The sequence below is a fragment of the Podarcis erhardii genome (genome assembly GCF_964252035.2).
Source record: "Podarcis erhardii genome assembly, chromosome: 10".
NCBI lineage: Eukaryota > Metazoa > Chordata > Lepidosauria > Squamata > Lacertidae > Podarcis > Podarcis erhardii.
This window is the reverse complement of record NC_138500.1, coordinates 74193447-74211946: the sequence shown is the minus strand read 5'-3', so window position 1 is coordinate 74211946 and position 18500 is coordinate 74193447. Positions and strand designations below refer to the sequence as shown.

Genomic DNA, 18500 nt, shown 5'->3' with positions numbered 1-18500 from the left:
GGGGATTTAGGATGGAGAAATGGTAGGAGCAAGTGCTTCATCCTTTCAGCAGCCTCGTCTTTCCTGCTCTGTGGAAGTCCCTTGTTTGGCTCCAGACCCATCCATCCTCTGGGTTCCAGAAATTCCCATTCTGAGAGGTAGAAATTTGTATTTTGATCAGCTCTCCTCAAGTGAATTTGTAGAAAACATGAATATTCAAAGCAGCAGAAGTGAAGATGCATGCTGTTCCAAGAACTTCAAAGTTCCCTCATTGAAATATGCTGCTTCTAAGTGCCTCTTTCAGTCTTTGCTTCTTTTTAGTACTGCATGCTTTTTAGGAATAGAAGCTGGCTGAGCACAGGACAAGTTCATTATGTTCCTCTCTGATTCCTCACAGAACCATAAAGAATTAAATGCTGCTTTAGTCACTCAAGAATCTGAAAAAACAAGATTCAGGTAGGTAGCCGTGTTGGTCTGACACAGTCAAAATAAATAAATAAATAAATAAATAAATGTCCAGTAGCATGAAAGCTTATACTCAGAACAAACTTAGTTGGTCTCTAAGGTGCCCCTGGACAATTTTTTTATTTTTTTAATTATTTCGTCTGAAAAAACAAGTATCTGTTCACATGGAAACAGTTCAATGAGGCGTTTAGGTGAAAGTACCATATTTCTAAAAGTGTGTGTAATGGAGCTGTTAAACACTTTGAGCTTGGTCCTGATTCAGGTTGATAAGTCTGTGACTGGTTCTAGTTTAAGCCCGTAAAGCCGTGTTCTCCAACCTGGAACCCACAGCGGCTGTTGGACAGCAACATTGGACATTGCCACCAGTGGCCATGAGGGCTGGTGCTGAAGGGAGCTGGAGCCCAAAACACCTGGAGAACACTAAGTTGGTGAAGGCTGGAATAAAGGTTTGGTAACTGGTTTCGCACACCTCTGGAACTAGTCTCAGTTCAGTTTTGCTTAAATCTGAGTTGCACAGCTAAATCTGAACTAGAAGTCCAGAGGCCATTTCCAGTCCATTGAATTATCTAGAGTCTAGAGACTTCATTCCCACTGCATTGCATGACACAAATATGACACCCCCCCAACCTGAAAAGAGAGGAAATGCTATAAAATGACTTGAGATGATACTTTTACTTTTCTTCATTTGGCTGCCCACCAAGGAAAGTTATTCAACAGCAAACCATGTAGACATAACATCCGGCCCTGATCCTAAAGCCCCTGCTGCTAACACGATGGGAGACTTAATGATAATAATAATACTCATCTGTGATGCAGAGTTTGTTTTCCATCCTGCAGAATGAATTTAAGATGCATGCTTATTTCATGGGTGGAAAAATTCACCGAGTGCTCACATTCACAGTGGCTAGTACTGGGAATGATGGATGTTTAAAAAATTCAACCACATGCATTTTTTTTTTTAAAGGTACTATGGTGCCATAGTTTCCATTTACCTTCTGAGAGACCTTCAAGCTTCCAGTCACATTCCCATCAATTATAATTAGTGAACTTCTCCTTAATTGTTCTATAAGCTGGCCCATTATATACTAAGGACTGTGATCAGCAGCCCTATTCAGGGGCCATAGAAAACTCCACTGAGGGTGGAAAAATCAAAATTGGAAATAGAACTGTTAGACCCTAAAACTAAGAATTTGTCAAGAATGTATAACTTGCTATTGAAATGGAATACTCAGGATGAAACGGTGAAATCTGCTATGATTAAATGGGCACAAGATGTTGGACGTAACATTATGATGGCTGACTGGGAACAGTTATGGACCACAGGTATGAAGTTTACGGCATGTAATGCCTTAAGAGAGAATATAATGAAAATGATCTACAGGTGGTACATGACGCCAGTCAAGCTTGCAAAAATTTATCATTTGCCCGATAATAAATGTTGGAAGTGTAAAGAGACTGAAGGTACATTCTTTCACCTTTGGTGGACATGCCCAAGGATTAAGACTTTCTGGGAGATGATTTATAATGAAATGAAAAAGGTATTAAATATATCTTTCAGAAGAAACCAGAGGCCTTTCTCCTGGGCATGGTCAGCCAGTTGGTGCCAAAGAAGGATAGAACTTTCTTTATGTATGCCACAACAGCAGCAAGAATACTTATTGCAAAGTACTGGAAGACACAAGATTTACCCACCCGGGAAGAATGGCAGATGAAGGTGATGGACTATATGGAACTGGCGGAAATGACTGGCAGAATCCGAGATCAAGGAGAAGAGTTGGTGGAAGAAGATTGGAAGAAATATAAAGTTTATCTACAGAAACATTGTAAAATTAAGGAATGTTAGAAGGATGTTGGAATGAAGTAATGTGGTTTTAGCAGAAATGATATAAAGGATTAAGTAAAAATGGATTGTTAATTGGTGAAAGAACAGAATGTAAAATTATAGTATATTAAGATAAATCATTAGGATAAAAATAAAGATGGAAAGGATTTGCTGAAATATCTAATTGAATTAGAATACAAAAAAGGGAGGTGTGAGGAGGTCAAGGAAATAAGCAAAGGAAAGAAAGTTATGTAAAGGATTGATTTGTTTTTTTTAATTATCTGCATCTTTTTTGTGTGTTTTTTTCCTTTGTTCTTGTGTTGTTATGTATTTTTATTTTTTATTTTCTGTTTAAATATGTTCTTTATTTTTTCTTTTTGTAACCTTTAAAATCTCAATAAAAATCTATTGAAAAAGAAAAGAAAAAGAAAACTCCACTGAGGTAATAAGTACACCCCTATTAGGATCATAGAATTATAGAGGTGGAAGAGACCACAAGGGCCATCGAGTCCAACCCCCTGCCAAGCAGGAAACACCATCAGAGCACTCCTGACATATGGTTGTCAAGCCTCTGCTTAAAGACCTCCAAAGAAGGAGACTCCACCACACTCCTTGGCAGCAAATCCCACTGTCGAACAGCTCTTACTGTCAGGAAGTTCTTCCTAATGTTTAGAGAGGGATGGAAAGACCTGCACTTGTGGAGTCTCTTCATATGATGTAGATCCTGGAAACCCTGGAGAACCAGAGTTCTACATCACACCTCCACAAGCAGAAGCAGGCTTCCCATTTCAGACATTCACTCATCAACTTGCACAGGGCAAAGGGCACAGGATAGAGGCAGGGGGAGGCAATGCTAACATGCTGGTCCTCCTATGCGAGAAATTTCCACATTTCTATAATACCTGAATAGGGCTATTGAGTTTCTCCCCCACCTCCTGTTGTATCGTGATCCTTTTTGCTAGTATTCACATGAATTTCAGCTGCTTGTAATCAATATGAAATCTAGGAATCAGATGCATTAGGGGTGTGAAGGCTTTCCAGAAGGATCTATCTTCATGTTGAAATATGCATATTGAGCAGCCAACCTGTGATTTGCGATTATCTTCATTTTACTTATATATTTTAAAGGAAACAAAATTAAGGTGATGGTGTTCAGCAGTGGAGAAGTGTTTGTCAAACAGATATGCCTCAATCTCCCTGGGACACACAGCAGTCTTTGCAGGAAGCTGCGCAGCAAGTCCAGGTGGCTTTTTTTTTTTTTAAGGCTCCAGGGAGCTGTGTGGCCCCTGAGTTTGCCCACAAGGTCCAGGCTCAGGAATATTCCTGAGCCCGGGGGGAAAGCTTGGGGCTTTTACACAAAGGACTTGAAATGTGTTAGGTGAAAAAAATATAAACATGTTGAGGGAGTTACCAGAAACACATGGAAAGCAGCTGTATTTGTAAATAATAGATTGAAACTATATATATTTAATTCTCAGCCCTAATATTTTATACAGTGGTACCTCGGGTTACGTACGCTTCAGGTTACAGACTCTGCTAACCCAGAAATAGTACCTCAGGTTAAGAACTTTGCTTCAGGATGAGAACAGAAATTGTGCTCTGGCGGCGCGGCGGCAGCAGGAGGCCCCATTAGCTAAAGTGGTGCTTCAGGTTAAGAACAGTTTCAGGTTAAGAACGGACCTCCGGAACGAATTAAGTACTTAACCCAAAGTACCACTGTATATATTATATATATATACACCCAGCAGGTTTAAGATCAGAGTCAAAGCTATCTTACATTTGCTCATGCCCCACAAAGCCAGGAAAGTGGAAGAAAGGCAGCAGCTTTAACAGACCTGTGCCATGATCCACAATGAGTTTGTGCAATGTCAAAAATGGTGCTTGCTTACAACTTACCCTCCACGCCCCCCACTTTCCCCTGGTCTTTTAGGCCCAAATCCAGATGGGGAGGAGGGAGTGTCAGGGACCATCAGAGATGTCCCATATTGTCCTGCTCCTGAATTGCCTTAGGAGGCATCTGAGCCTGACGATATTCTTAGAGCAGACTGTGGGCACATTTGCAAACTGGAGAAATTGTGGGCAGCCCCACAATCAAGCACACACACGAACAATTCTATTAGCTAAAATGGAATGCTTCTTGCAAGACTCATTTCAGGGAGGGGAATATCCCAATTTTCCTTAGGATGTCCCTATTTTCATTGGAGAAATGTTGGAGGGTATAGAGTTATGCAGCCCCTGAGCCAAGGAGATAAGTAACTATGCAACCTTTAGAAGACATCTGAAGGCAGCTCGGTTTTTAATGTTAATGTTCTATTATTTTTTTTATATATTGGAAGCTGCCCAGAGTATCTGGGACTACCCAGTCAGATGAGCAGGGTATAAATAATAAAAGGATGATGGTGGTGGAATAGGACGTCCCTATTTTCCTCGGAGAAATGCTGGAGGGCGTGTCCTACCTCCACGGTTGGAGGCAGCGATGCTGCTGAGTAACAGTTGCTGGGAGCCACAAGAGGGGAGAGTGCTGCTCTTGTGCTCATGTTCTGCTTGCAGTTTCTCATCTGTTCTGCCCCTGTGAGAACAGGACACTGGACTAGATGGGCCATTGACTCGATCCAGCTTGCTATTCTTAGGTTTTTATGTTCCAACCAGCTACCCCACCAGAAAGAGAAAGAGGGAGAGAAACATGTTGATATGCGGGGGAAACTTAAAAGGTGGGTCTCGTGGAGGTGAAAGGTGGAGGTGAAAGATGGCTCATCGGCCAGTTGAGGTTGACATGTGCATCTGGTCTTCTCTCTTACACCCTTGTAAGAGGCTGTGGCTGCCCCTGGTGCATGGTGACTCTTGTGCACAGGTTTGACCCAGGGCAGATCTAGCATAGAACTGAATAGCTTGAGTAATTCGTTTTTTCACATTTAGTCAACTGAATGGCTGAACTAGTGCAGATGGGGCATCAAGTTTTTGTGTGTGTGTGTGTGTGTGTGTGTGTGTGTGTGTGTGTGTGTGTGTGCTCAGAAGCCAGGGAACGAATTCCTGCTGCAGGCCAATGGCTGGTTTGCTTTTTTTTTTACCTGAATAAAGTGGTTACCATGGAAATGGGCTCTCATGGCATGTTTTTTCACCTCTTGAAGTCCAGCAAATCCCACAAGTAAAAGGCAAGACAGATTTGTTTGTAAGTGGAGAATGGGCAGGGCTGAGGGATAGTGGAGAAAAATATACAACAAATAATTTCTTGATTTTTTTTTAAAGAGTTGCAGGAGGTAAATTTAGCTCAGTATTTACTGCCTTCTGAGATACTTTACTCACATTGAGCCTTGTTTCTAAAGGGATTATTCATGAATAAGGATGGGCAGGTCTGTGAATTTACTTTTGCTACATTTCTGCATCAGATTTTTTTTAACCCTCTCAAAAGTTCATCAGCCTTTTAGTGTGCATTCGTCTAAACTTTGTATGGCCTAATATGTACATTTTGGGATACAATTTTGCTTAATATAATGCACTTTACTATGTCATATTACTAATATGTGGATTCTTATGCACACATTCCCCTGATATGCATATTTTTGTACACATGTTTTGGTTGGAGAACTGCATCACAAAATGTAGAGAAGTGTAAATTCAGGATCGCAGATAGTTTTGGAAAGCCAAATTTCTCCCTTATCCCTGCTCATGAGTAGAAATGCCTAGCCCACAGCACACCTTCTCCTGGCACTCTAGCACCTAATGGTCTGCTATGTTTGTGTCTGTAGGGCATTTTTCATCAAACTTTGCCAGTTGTGGGACTGTGATCTACCCTTTCATTATCACCATCTTGTTGCCATTGGAAGGTACCTATTATTCAGTCAGACTTAGAGGAGAAGCTGAGAAATTGAAACAGTGAGTACGTATATGACTGTGAATGTGAGATGACTGAGTCCACTGCATGCTTTTTAGTATGTCTTAAGATCACACAGTATTTATTTTCTTTCTTCATTCATTCTTTTATATTGCCCTGTGACTACCAGATGAAGGCCATCAAGATATAGAAATGATGATGGTGATGATGATTGTAGGGACATTTTTCATGGCTGGTGCCCATTTGCACTGAAATTTGTCACTTTAGTTTTCTGCTGTATTTCAATTGTTATATGGTACTGAAATGATTACTTGTTTGTACAGTTGTCTGGAGCTGGAGTGAAGCTTTCTAGAATTTTCTAGAATGTTTAAACATCATTTTGCTTTTAATCAGTTAATTGATCAGTGACCAGCTTTAAATAAAAAGATGTCTCAATGAAGCTGAGGATTTTAGCATCCCAGACAAAGCTAACAATCTCTTCTGTTGACTGATTTACAAAGATAAATAACTGCAAATGCCTTTGGTGCTATTTTTAAATCTAGCTATATAAATCAAGAGACAACCAGCAGCTCCACTGAAATCCATGGAAATGTCAGGAAAACAAACGCAGATGTCAGTTTGCAGTGAAGCAGTCAGGATGAGAAAGGACAGGTAGATCTGCGAACTGTTGGATGATAGCGGATTTTTTCTTCTTTCTCTCTTTTGTCTCTCTGTGTGGGAAGGGGGTATTTTGTTTAGAAATGAGGCATGGCACTAGCCAGGGAACTCGATGCAACCTCTGCAAGCTTTCCTCACAGCCCCAGATCAAGATTCACTGAGAAGCTTTTGAAACAGAAGACTCAGCTGTTGCATGTTGACAGGTGAGACAGCAGAGGAAGAATAATTGCCGTACAATCCTCTGCCTGCCAGTCTTGTCCATCTGTACTCCACTCTTCCGACACAGATGGCAAGGTGGTGTTCTCTTTCACAGCTCTAAAATATTCAGTCATGCTCTCTGCGCCTGTGAGGTCTGTGTGTCAGCTTTGTTTCCTCTCTCACCTGATTCTTCTACAGAATGGAGAAACAGGAAGAATGCGAAAGTGACTCAGTCATTGGAAATAATGTTCAGTGGATGGGGAAATGACGGAATGCAGCTTACAGTGCCACACCACTGTTCACCTTGTGTGCTGCAACGAAGCAATGCCATTCCAACACTCTCAGGTATTTGCACAGTGCTTGGCACTTGGAACACCTTGACACTGAGATATTTCAAGTATGGTTGTCACCCAGTAACAGAAAATGGAGTGAATTACATCCATCCATCTTGTTCTGAAATCACCCTTTAGATAAGAGTCACCAACTCATAGGGCCCCCAAAGCCGTAAAACCTCTTCTTTCCTTCAGAGAGATCTTAGTGAGTCTAGTATAGGGGGGCTGAGACTCATCCTCATTGAGTACTTTCTTGTGTTTCTGGCCTGATCTCATTCTCGCTTACTCATCCCTCAAGAGCTGCTCTTGTAAGGAGTTCACTTTCCTGGCTCACCCCTGGGTCATTGTAACCCAGAAAGTGTTCCCTGGCAGTTCCTGTTGATGCAATGCTTTACTTTCCCAATCCGTGATGCTTCTGTGGTTGTTCTCCCCCAGCCCAGCTCCTCTCTTTCACTTGAGCAGGCCGAGGAGGGAAGAGAATCCCACACAGCTCTGCAGATACCAGCTCTAGCCGTGTCAAGCCTCTGACAAGTCCTAGTTGCAATCCATTAAAATGATGATGATGATGATGATGATGTGGTGTGCATGGTTGTACCCCCCTCTGTCCTCCCAGAAATGCTGTGAAGTAGGCTAGGCAAAGAGAAAGCTACTGGAGCAAAGCCCTTCCCTGAGCTCCATGGCTGAATGAGCTTTTAAGTTTCAAACTCCCTATTCCTAGCGTGACACTTTACTTGAACCACTGGCAGTGGGCAGGTCAGTGTGCTCTGTTTACAGGGGCCCATTGCACCCACCCACCTCTGTCAGTGTGGGCTGTGCCTCTCAGGTCATGTGGGGAGGTGCACCTTTCTGCAAGGTGTTCCCAAGTGCATCTGCTTTACTGCTCCACGGAAGTGCAGGAGAGCTATTTGCTTATGCCATACATGAAGCATCATCCATCAGATGCTTCAGACGTCAGGCAGGTGAGAAATGCTTTGAAGCCAATCATTAAAATAAAAGACACCAAAAAGGAGTGCATGACTGGTTCAGAGGGAAACACATGCTGCCAACTACTGACCACATACCCATCCATCCTGGGTTCTCGCTTCTTGGTCAAGTTAGTTTGCGGTGGGATGTCAGGACCTGCTTGCTATTTCACTAGACAGACATGGTTTTCCTCTTTCCTTCTCCTAATGCTGCTTAAACAGCCCAAGGAGGTGGGGCTGGGCCTGCGTGAGCTGTTTACAGTAAGTATGCCTGGAGGTAACGTTCACAGACAACATCTTGAGTTTTAAAAAAACTCCTCCTGATTATATGAGGAGGTTTCAGGGGCGAACAAAGGGGAAATGTGTATTCTCCCCACCCAGCCTCAAACCTCCCCCCACCCATGTAAGTCCCCAACAAGGGTTTGTTTCAGGCTGGCTGGAGACCTAACCAGGTACGTTCCTGCGAGGGGCTGGGGGTGTGCTTCAGGGCTCCCGCTTGTCACAGTCCAATTCTAAAAGGCTGAACAAATCCATAACATGCTTCTTCTTTGTTCTCCAGCGGGGACATTACCTTGTAACCAATCTTCAATTGTTTGGACATGCTCTTTTTGTGGACAGGCATAAAATAGCTGTCAAGTACTACAATTCTATGATTCCGTGAATTTGTCTAATTTGTCTACATTCAAACATATTGCTGGTCAAAGACTTTCATTGGCTGGCTGTTGTCCATTCATAAAGGTGTACGTCATCTCTTGGTTTTAGGATGAAAGGAAGTTAGGCATGGGTTATTAAGGCTTATTTTTATGGTTTTTAGCAACTGTTAGGCTTGCTGTATGTATTGACTGCCAGTGGATGAATATGAACCATGAAAATAGGTTTACCAAAGTTACTAGTCCATCCATATACACAGACCTCTGCTATTTATTTGCAGCCAAAAGAAGAGCCAAGTTGTGTAAAACCTTAGTACCTGGTTGCCTGGAGATGTTGTATACAATGCTGGTACGTAAATGTTTAAAAGCCTACGGGGATATTTATTTTATAAGACTGGATTATTATTATATTGCCAGTGAAAAATCCAATGAGCATCTTTTAATCATTGTTATTGCATAGAGATGTAACATACAAACTTGCTTTCCTGTGCACTTTCACTCCTGCATGTGTATCTTCAAAATCAGTGGAACTTGTGTACGGATAAGAAGGCACAGGGCTAGATCACTGTCACAACTACAACCAATTCTTAGCCAAAGCTGCAGATAGTGTCAAATGTTGTCAACATGTCAGATCAATAGATCTCATCATTGCAGACTGCCCTGAAGACTGCCCTGTGCTGTGAAATATTGATTACCTAGCAAGTCCAAATCAAATGGCAAAAATGATCTATAATAAATTATCAAAGCTAGTTAATCCAACACCTCAATCTCCTTATTATGCAGGCTGTTTTGTTGAATGATTCATGCTCTCATTTGCTAGGACAAAAAATTGCTCCCTAGTGAGACACTGGACAGAAATACCTTAGCTACAGTATTTGTGGGCAGAATAGTAAAAACAAGCTACAACAAACAGACGCATTCACTGCACTGTTGGGGCGTAGGATGTGCCTGGGAAAAGAGGAGCTGGGGAGAGCAGGGGCAATCCCAGTGGTTCTTTGTGCCTCCTCCATGAGAGGGTGGCAACATGAGAATGGGCCTCATCTACAGTGGCTCCTCATTCAATCAATGGTTAAAAAACATGAAATAATATATCAACTTTTTTTGTCACAACCAATTTCCATAATAAAATATCACAGATGTCCTGTAAGGTTAATGACCCACCCCCGGATGTGTATTGGGATGCTTGCAGGTAAAAATGGACATTTCCTTGGATTTGGGAACTGACTGTGATGTAGAGAAGCTCAGGGCATAAGGTGGTTGTGCTGGGGTACTCCCATTTATCGCCATACAAGCTATTTTTACTGAACCACAAACCACTCTAGAATAGAGATGGTGACAATGTTTTTCCAAACCAGGCTCAGAAATGAACCGTGGCAAGGTCCCTAAAACCCCTACCCCCCCCAAAAAAGAGGGGAGTGTTTTCACTTTTCCTGAACATCTGATCCCATTCAGATCGAAATCTGAGTGCAGGATAAATCCCCAGCTTCCCTTCCGCCTATCTTCCTTTACTACAAGCAACAATGCCATGGTCAGATGCTTTCCCGTTCCAGCAACATTTTTGTAGTCCCCTCATCAGAGGAGTGTTGTTAATTGTTTTACCTGTAAAGTTGACTTTCAGTAGGTAGTCTTTGTAGAGCTTCTTGCCATCCAAATGCTTCATGGCATCACAGAGTTTGGTTGTGTTTGGGCACATGGTCCGTTGCATTTTATGCAGGGCGTGCGCCATTGCATATACCGCGTTCACCACAAACATGATCTTAGACTCTTGCTCGTAGTTGGAACTGTTGATAGATAAATGTTTGTCACACATTTTTCTGTGGGGTTTCCTGTTCTGGAGGCTGCACTGAAATTTCTGCTCCCAAAAGTCCTTGAACCAGGGGTTCCGATGGTTAGTGTAAGGGGTGAGGCTTTGGAAGTATCGATCGAATTCTTTAACCGGATGAGAAGCAAGCTCAAGAGTTATTGCGCCATAGGCAACATGCTCGTTGCCCTTCACAACGCTTTCCTGTGCTCCCCACCCATCACTGGCAACCCATGTGAAGGAAACGTTGAATCGGTTGGCTGCAGCAATCAGCTCCCGGGAGTCATCACTGCGCATGAAGAGGACGACCACCTTGGCATTGGGTTTCTGGAGCAGCTCTCTGATAACGCTGTCATAGGACTTCCGAATATTGGAGCGACCAACCTTCTCAGAGGTGGCAATGCATATATTTCGGAGGCGTGCCTCTTGCTCAAATGCTTCGATGCCTGTTTCACCATAGTCTCCTTCAGAAGCGACCGTTGACACATAAGTCCAGTTAAAGAACCGTAGGATCTCAGCCATTGCTTTGGCTTGGTAGAAGTCAGGTGGCACCGTCCGTGCAAAGTAGTCATAGCGAGACTTGTCACTCAGCTTGGCACTGGTCGAGGCGTAGCTTATCTGAGGAATCTGGAAAAGCCTGAGCAAGTTTGCAACCTAGGAAGAAGAACATATATATTAGCTCATATGACCACTGTATTCTGCTCTGGTCGGACCTCACCTGGAGTACTGTGTCCAGTTCTGGGCACCACAGTTCAAGAAGGACACTGACAAACTGGAAGGTGTCCAGAGGAGGGCAACCAAAATGGTCAAAGGCCTGGAAACGATGCCTTATGAGGAACGGCTAAGGGAGCTGGGAATGTTTAGCCTGGAGAAGAGGAGGTTAAGGGGTGATATGATAGCCATGTTCAAATATATAAAAGGATGTCACATAGAGGAGGAAGAAAGGTTGTTTTCTGCTGCTCCAGAGAAGCGGACACGGAGCAATGGTTCCAAACTACAAGAAAGAAGATTCCACCTAAACATTAGGAAGAACTTCCTGACAGTAAGAGCTGTTTGATAGTGGAATTTGCTGCCAAGGAGTGTGGTGGAGTCTCCTTCTTTGGAGGTCTTTAAGCAGAGGCTTGACAACCATATGTCAGGAGTGCTCTGATGGTGTTTCCTGCTTGGCAGGGGGTTGGACTCGATGGCCCTTGTGGTCTCTTCCAATTCTATGATTCTATGACCCCATTGCAACCATGAGCAGGGGGCAGATCCAGAGCATTTGTTTAAAGCACATTCAACATACACTTAAAGTATATGACTTCCTCCCTAAATCCTGGGAACTGTAGTTTTCTCCTCACAAAGCTGCGATTTCTGGCACTCTTAACAAACTACAGTGCCAAGGTTTAGTTTGGGGAAGTCACACACTTTGAATATTGAATGTGCTTTAAAGATATGGGGTGGATCTGCCCCACATGGCAGATGATGACAGTTTTACACAGATTGGTTCCAGATTGGTTCCAGATTGGTTCCAGATTGGTTCCAGAGGGAATATGTGATGAAAATTTCTCCTTGCTGGGTTTGGGGGTCCCCCCCCCAGGAAATATCTATTTTTAAATGGTATTTGCTACCTGTTTTCTAAAACAAGATATCTTAGTATTCTGCCACCACATTCTGATGCAGATGTTGGCCAGGCAGTTCCATGGAAGTTTATTGTGTTTGAGGGTACCTGAAAGGTTACTTTCTAGAGTTTTATCTGTGCTGGCTTTTTCCTGCAGGCAAATCAGCTACTCGAACTTACTATCATCAAGTGAGCAACATTCATGTTAAAATGCTTTTTGACATTTTATTCACGAAGCTGTAAAGAGGTAGTCTGAGAAGTCACCGAGTTATTTACCCAGGCCCCAGTCAATAGATATTAAAATTATACAGTGCATTCATGGAAATTTGAGAGCTAAATCTGTTAATTGCATCACTAGGATATTCTAAGAAGATTTTATTGCATTCGCTTAAAACAGATTCTCTAACCACATTGGTGTCTGCAGGGGGGAAAATTAAGAAAAAATAACCCTGAAAAATGAAACTGTGCCTGTTCAGAGTTATTGCCTGCCAGCCATCTTGGATATTAAACTGTAAAAATCTAGCTAAATATTCATTATCTGCTATTATAGCACCCCAGGAAGGCAGTGCCTTAAAGCCTCTTATGACTTGATTAGCAAAGCAGAACAGTCAGAGCGGAGGCACTTTCCTTCCAAAGGAGGCCCCTGATTCACACCTTTTTAATGCCAACTTTACAGCATTGCCATTCCATCTGTGGAGGAACATGGATGGTATGCCACCCCCACCCCCCACCCCGTGCCCTCCTGCCACAGACATAGCCCTGTATTTTGCAAAGGCTGTGCTCTCAGACAACCTGCTGGCCTAAAGGTCCTGCCCACAGGGGAGGGGGTCTGCAGTAACGATGGATGATTCACTGCTCTGGCCTTGGCTTCTCTGGCACTGGACAATTTTCTCAGATGCCTAGGGAACCCTGTTCATCATGCTGTCCTCTGTATGTAGCGCTCATGTTCAGAGCATGGACCCCAGCAGCCACACACCACAGTGGCTTCCTGGAGGGAATCTGCTAAGAACATCTGCACAGGCACAGGCTCTCCCATGTGATTGGGACCCCAGTTGTGCAGGGACTCCTTACGATATGGAGATCTGAGCTGCTGTTCACTTGGATATGCTTTCTTCCGCTACGGAGGCTGGGCCCGAAACAATGGCTTCAAGTTAAAAGAAAAGAGATTCTGACTAAACGTCAGGGAGAGCTTTCTGACAGTCAGAGCTGTTCAACAGTGGAACAATCTCCCTTGGGAGGTGGTGGACTCTCCTTCCTTGGAGGTTTTTAAGCAGAGGTTGGGTGGCCATCTGTTGTGTTGTGTATGATCTAGTTGAGATTCCTGCTTGGCAGGGGGTTGGACTAGATGACCCTCAAGATCTCTTCCAACTCTACAATTCTATGATTCTATGAAAGTGTAGATGTTGAAAGAGCAGGCCCAGCAAAGCACATGACATCAGGGAGAAATGGGAGAGAGGGGTTCTACCTGGACCAGCTCAGTCTGAACATTTGTCTGCTGTTTGTTCTCTCCCCCAGGTATTTGGTGATTAAAGTCACACATCTTGCTTGAGGCTTGGTTCTCTGGCATAAGCTGAAGAATGAAAAGAAAGGGCTCTCAGCCTGTGGCTCTCAGGTGGTGGATCACAGCCTGGGCAGAACCTGGAGGAGATGCCTGAGGATCCCTGGAGGTCATGTCCACTCCCCTGCCATGCAGGAATCTCAAGTAAAGCATCCCTGACAGATGGCCATCCAACTTCTGCTTAAAGACCTCCAAGGAAGGAGCGTCCACCATCTCCCGAGGGAGACCTTTTCACTGTCTAACAGCTCTTCACAATACTTCTGAACTGCTCTCCATCCAAGGGCTATCACAGCCGGGTTTGGCGGTTCAGGTAACATACTGTGGCCAATAGCTATGTCTGTACTGTCAAACAGCTCTTACCATTAGAATGTTTTTTCTGTTGGTGTACCAGGTGCCTTCACCATTGTTCTCTAATCTGGTGCTCTCTGGATGGTTTGGATTACAACTCCCGGCATCCTTGAACACTGGTAATGTCAGCTAGGCCTCCTGGGAGGTTCAAACCTCTTGAGAGCACCAAGTTGGGAAAGTGTACTTCAGACTATGTTTGGCCGTTTCTTGATACCCTATATGCTGGTTTCATTTGGAGCCAGGCTCAGATTATGGAGCTGGGGGGGGGGGCTGGCTGGCTGTGTCCCCTCTCAAAAATGTGCCTGGATCCACACACCCCAGCCCCCCCATTATGCCCCTGTGGTGTCCAGCTTTTATGGAGCTGCTGAGTTTACAGAACTGAGAAGCGATACTGTTTATATGACCAATTAGACCTCAGAATTCCTAAACATTAGGAAGAACTTCCTGACAGTAAGAGCTGTTCGACAGTGGAATTTGCTGCCAAGGAGTGTGGTGGAGTCTCCTTCTTTGGAGGTCTTTAAGCAGAGGCTTGACAACCATATGTCAGGAGTGCTCTGATGGTGTTTCCTGCTTGGCAGGGGGTTGGACTCGATGGCCCTTGTGGTCTCTTCCAACTCTATGATTCTATGATTCTATGAGAATATTGGAATACCTTCTAAGGTGGTGGAGATGCCTACATGGTTGGATAGTTAGCAGATACTGAAAAGTGTGAACTATATTAATCAAATCCTATTTAGAAATTGTTAGTAAACCAGACTGGGGGAATCCAAATTGCATCCAAAATGAAGTGACATGAAAAATCTGGAAGGAAAGCACAGCTAATTAAATGGAATTACATTAGAAGAGCTCAGGAATGAGGGGTGCATGAGAAGAATGATATTCTTCCTTCTCTAGCAAAGCTAAATTCACACAGTGCTATTCCCCCACTGGTCTTTCTAGGCAAACTCTTGCTGCCATCTCTCTTTCAAACTCACATAATTTTAATTGGCTCCAGATTATGCTCTTTAGATTTTTTTTTAATTTTTACTATTGACTGTGTGTGTCAAGATGCTAATTGCTTATTTACCATTTTTGGGGGTGGGAGAGATGATGAGGGAAGCAAGAATCTGGCAGGAGAAAGAAAGGATCAGACTGACAGCTGTCCATTTACATCAGGGGATGAAGGGGAACACAATGGTGGGGTGCTGACATATTTACAATTTGCAGGACATTGTAAATATTGCTGCAAATTACAACAAAGGCAGAAACGGAGGTGCTCTTTGTTGGAATAGCTCAGCTCAGCACACATTATCACTCTGCTTTCGCAATGTTTATCATGAAACATGCAGTGAGGGTGAGCTGTGAGCCTCAAGACGCATCCTGTGGAGCCTTCCTGCTGATTTTCATAAGGATATTCAAGCGAAGGTGGCTTCAAGGCTACTTCACCCAATGCCCATATTTAAGCAATATGATGCCCCTGATTCCCTTTGTTCTCTTTGACGGGCAGTTTTGGAACAATGATGGTGATGGATCATCCCACTTCAGGGATTAATGAAAGCAAGCCCCCCCCCACCCCCCCACCCCCGCCACAGAACACAAAGTGAGAGAGCCTCTGAATGGCTTAATGGGAGAGCTTCTGTTCTGCACGCAGAAAGACCCTGCTGTTAACAATACACGGAGGAAGGCTTTCTCTGCCTGAGACCTTGGAGAGCAGCTGCACTGAGGAAAACCCTGGGCTATTAGATAGACCACTGACCTAGCTCAGGGCAAGTCAATTTCATATGTTCCATTTGTGGCAGAGAAGCAGGGAGTTCTTCAGATGTGCATACATTTAAAACTTCCAATGTGTGGAAGTGTGAGGTTTTGATGTGAGGGTACATCCCTGGGAGAACCCTCTGTGGATGCCTCAGAAGAGGATCAGAGCCAGGGGAGAGGAGGTGGACTTGGAAGACAGGTCAGGGGATGAAGGGGAACACAATGGTGGGGTGCTGACAGGTGAGAGAGAGAGGAAGAAGAGGCAGCTGGGAAGGAGGGGGGGGGTAGGCTGTAACAGAGTCGGAGGAGCCTGCCAGTCCTGCTGTATTGAGCTCCCCTCCCTGCTTATCTCCAGCAGCTTTTGCAGAACAAAGAGCACAGGGAGCACAGCCCCCCCCCCAATGGAGTTTAAGATTGCTGTGAAAAGAGCCAGATGGGAAGGAGACAGGCGGAAGCGGGAGACTCAGATGGTCAGTTCTGGCAACTGCTTTACCAGGGCCAGTCTTGCCCATAGGATTCTCAGTTTGAATTCCGTTTCCTTGAATAAAGAATCACCTTTATTGCTCATCTCTGAGTCTCAGTGCTGACCTGCAGCTGAACCAGCCCTGACATCCCCTATGTCAGGCATAGGGAAACTTTTTGGCTTTGTGCACCCAGTTTGACTGCCCGCCTGTCAGTTGCCTGACATCACAGGTGCTTTGAAGTCCCGAACTTGGGACTTCAAAGCACCACAGGAAGCCCAGACATCAGGTGCTGGAGGGAATTGCCCAATCCAGGAGACTTCAGCTCTAATGCCCATCAACTCTGTCACCTATTGGCCCATTGATTTCTAATTTAGGAGTGTATATTTAAGACTCCTAAACTCTCTTTGGGCATTCAGTGCTCCCCCACGAGTGGGGGTGGCCCCACTCATGCTGCCATTCTAGGCTTTGCCACCCTCCATATTCTGGAAGGTCAATGCTCACAGCAGGAACATGCAGGATGGCCAGGGTTCAAAATTATGTGCAGCGGCTTCCTGAGTACAACAGGCTCCCTTCTATAGACGTTCCCCCTTCAATGCTTGGGCAATGGTGGGTCTGGGCATTGGGATGCTGTAGAGCAGCTGGGCTGGGCAGCAAGGCCATGCTCACCCTCAGGCAATTCTAAACATGTGAGGGAACTGAAAGCCCAAACAGATCTAAAAGGTTCAACAGATATTTACACGTGGAAGGACCATGCCACTAGAGCAGAGATGTATTGTAGCATAGTGACTAAAAGGGACACATCAGTGGTGGTGCCTGCATGTGCAACTTCCACTGAGGTGCATCTGGCCCCAACTCTCTGTATTTTTAGGTGACTGGTTAGGACACACCTTTTATGGTTACTGGAGGAGACAGACCTGATTAGAGAAAGGAATTCTTTCCTGCTGCTCCTATTAGTAATTGTGATTTAGGGATTTGTTGCATTGTTGTTGTTGCTTTTAAATGGATTTTATGTATTCCTTTAATTTTATTTGACCACTGTAGTAAAATGTGGCTTATGCAAAGAATAGCATATAAATAATCTAAATCAGGGGTGGGGATCTGGATCTGGCTAAAAGTCCAGATCCTTATCTTTCCCACCCCAACAGGCCAATTTGACAGGTGGGCACCTGATGTCACAGTGCTGTCAGGTGACCCCCTTCATCCGTACAGTTTGAAAATATACCATGTAGGCTTAAGCTTACAATGCACAACGCCTGTTGCCCTGAAATCAGCTTGTGGTTGGAACTTCAAAATGCCACACACAAGTCTCTATAGGTTCAGATGATCAGTGGAGCCTGCAAACCCATTTTTGGACCCAAAGAGATCTTTACTTACCCCACACCTGACACGTAAGACAGGTGGCTGTGGCTTGGTCAACATGGCTTCATGAGCCAAATGTGAGGCCTGGTGGGTCTGCTTTAGATTTCCCACTGCTGCTAGAAGAGTTGGGGTTTTTTAATCAGCTGACAATCAGGAAATCACAGGTGCAGATTTTTCTCTGCCCACCTTATATGTGTGTGATGTAGAGTCACGCCTCCATGTAACCTTAGATGCTATGTTACATGCATCATGGGAGGCAGGGTGTCTGCTCACCTCTCCACTCTCCAAGGAAGGTCCCTGCCTATTCAGTGTGTGCTCTACAGAGCAATGTGCAGGCACAGATCAACCCTGTCTCCCTGACTTGTTGTGACCATGGTTTTATGCTGAATGGTCACAGAATGGCAACCTTACTGAACATAGAGGGCATATAGAGTTCCCCAGATGGGCAGGGTGGTATTACTACTACTACTATGTGCATTGTCCAGTTGAGTTCTTTGTCACCTTGTCCCCAGTTTGAGTTTCAAGTGCTTGAGCAAACTTTCAGATCCACAGCTGTTATTTCTTTCCCAGAAAAAAATCTTTTCAACTGGACCCTAATCCTGCATTCTAGCACTGAGGCTGTTTGCTATTGATCTCAGGAGGAAGGTCTGCTTGAGTCAGAAGCTTGTAAACACATATAGCTGGTACAAAATGCATTACTTGTTACACCTTTATAATTTCAAGTCATGAAGGAGAGCCT

The 18500-nt window shown here is 44.2% G+C and overlaps 1 protein-coding gene across 2 annotated transcripts in view; it reads right to left on the bottom strand.

Annotated features, from left to right (window-relative positions):
• Positions 1-18500, bottom strand: part of GRM3 (glutamate metabotropic receptor 3) — a 145410-nt gene that overhangs the window by 15175 nt on the left and 111735 nt on the right. For both annotated transcript variants that reach the window (XM_081879114.1, XM_081879113.1), the window contains exon 3: positions 10497-11352. In XM_081879114.1, coding sequence (XP_081735240.1) covers positions 10497-11352 — 856 coding nt within the window. The remainder of the gene's footprint in view (positions 1-10496; positions 11353-18500) is intronic.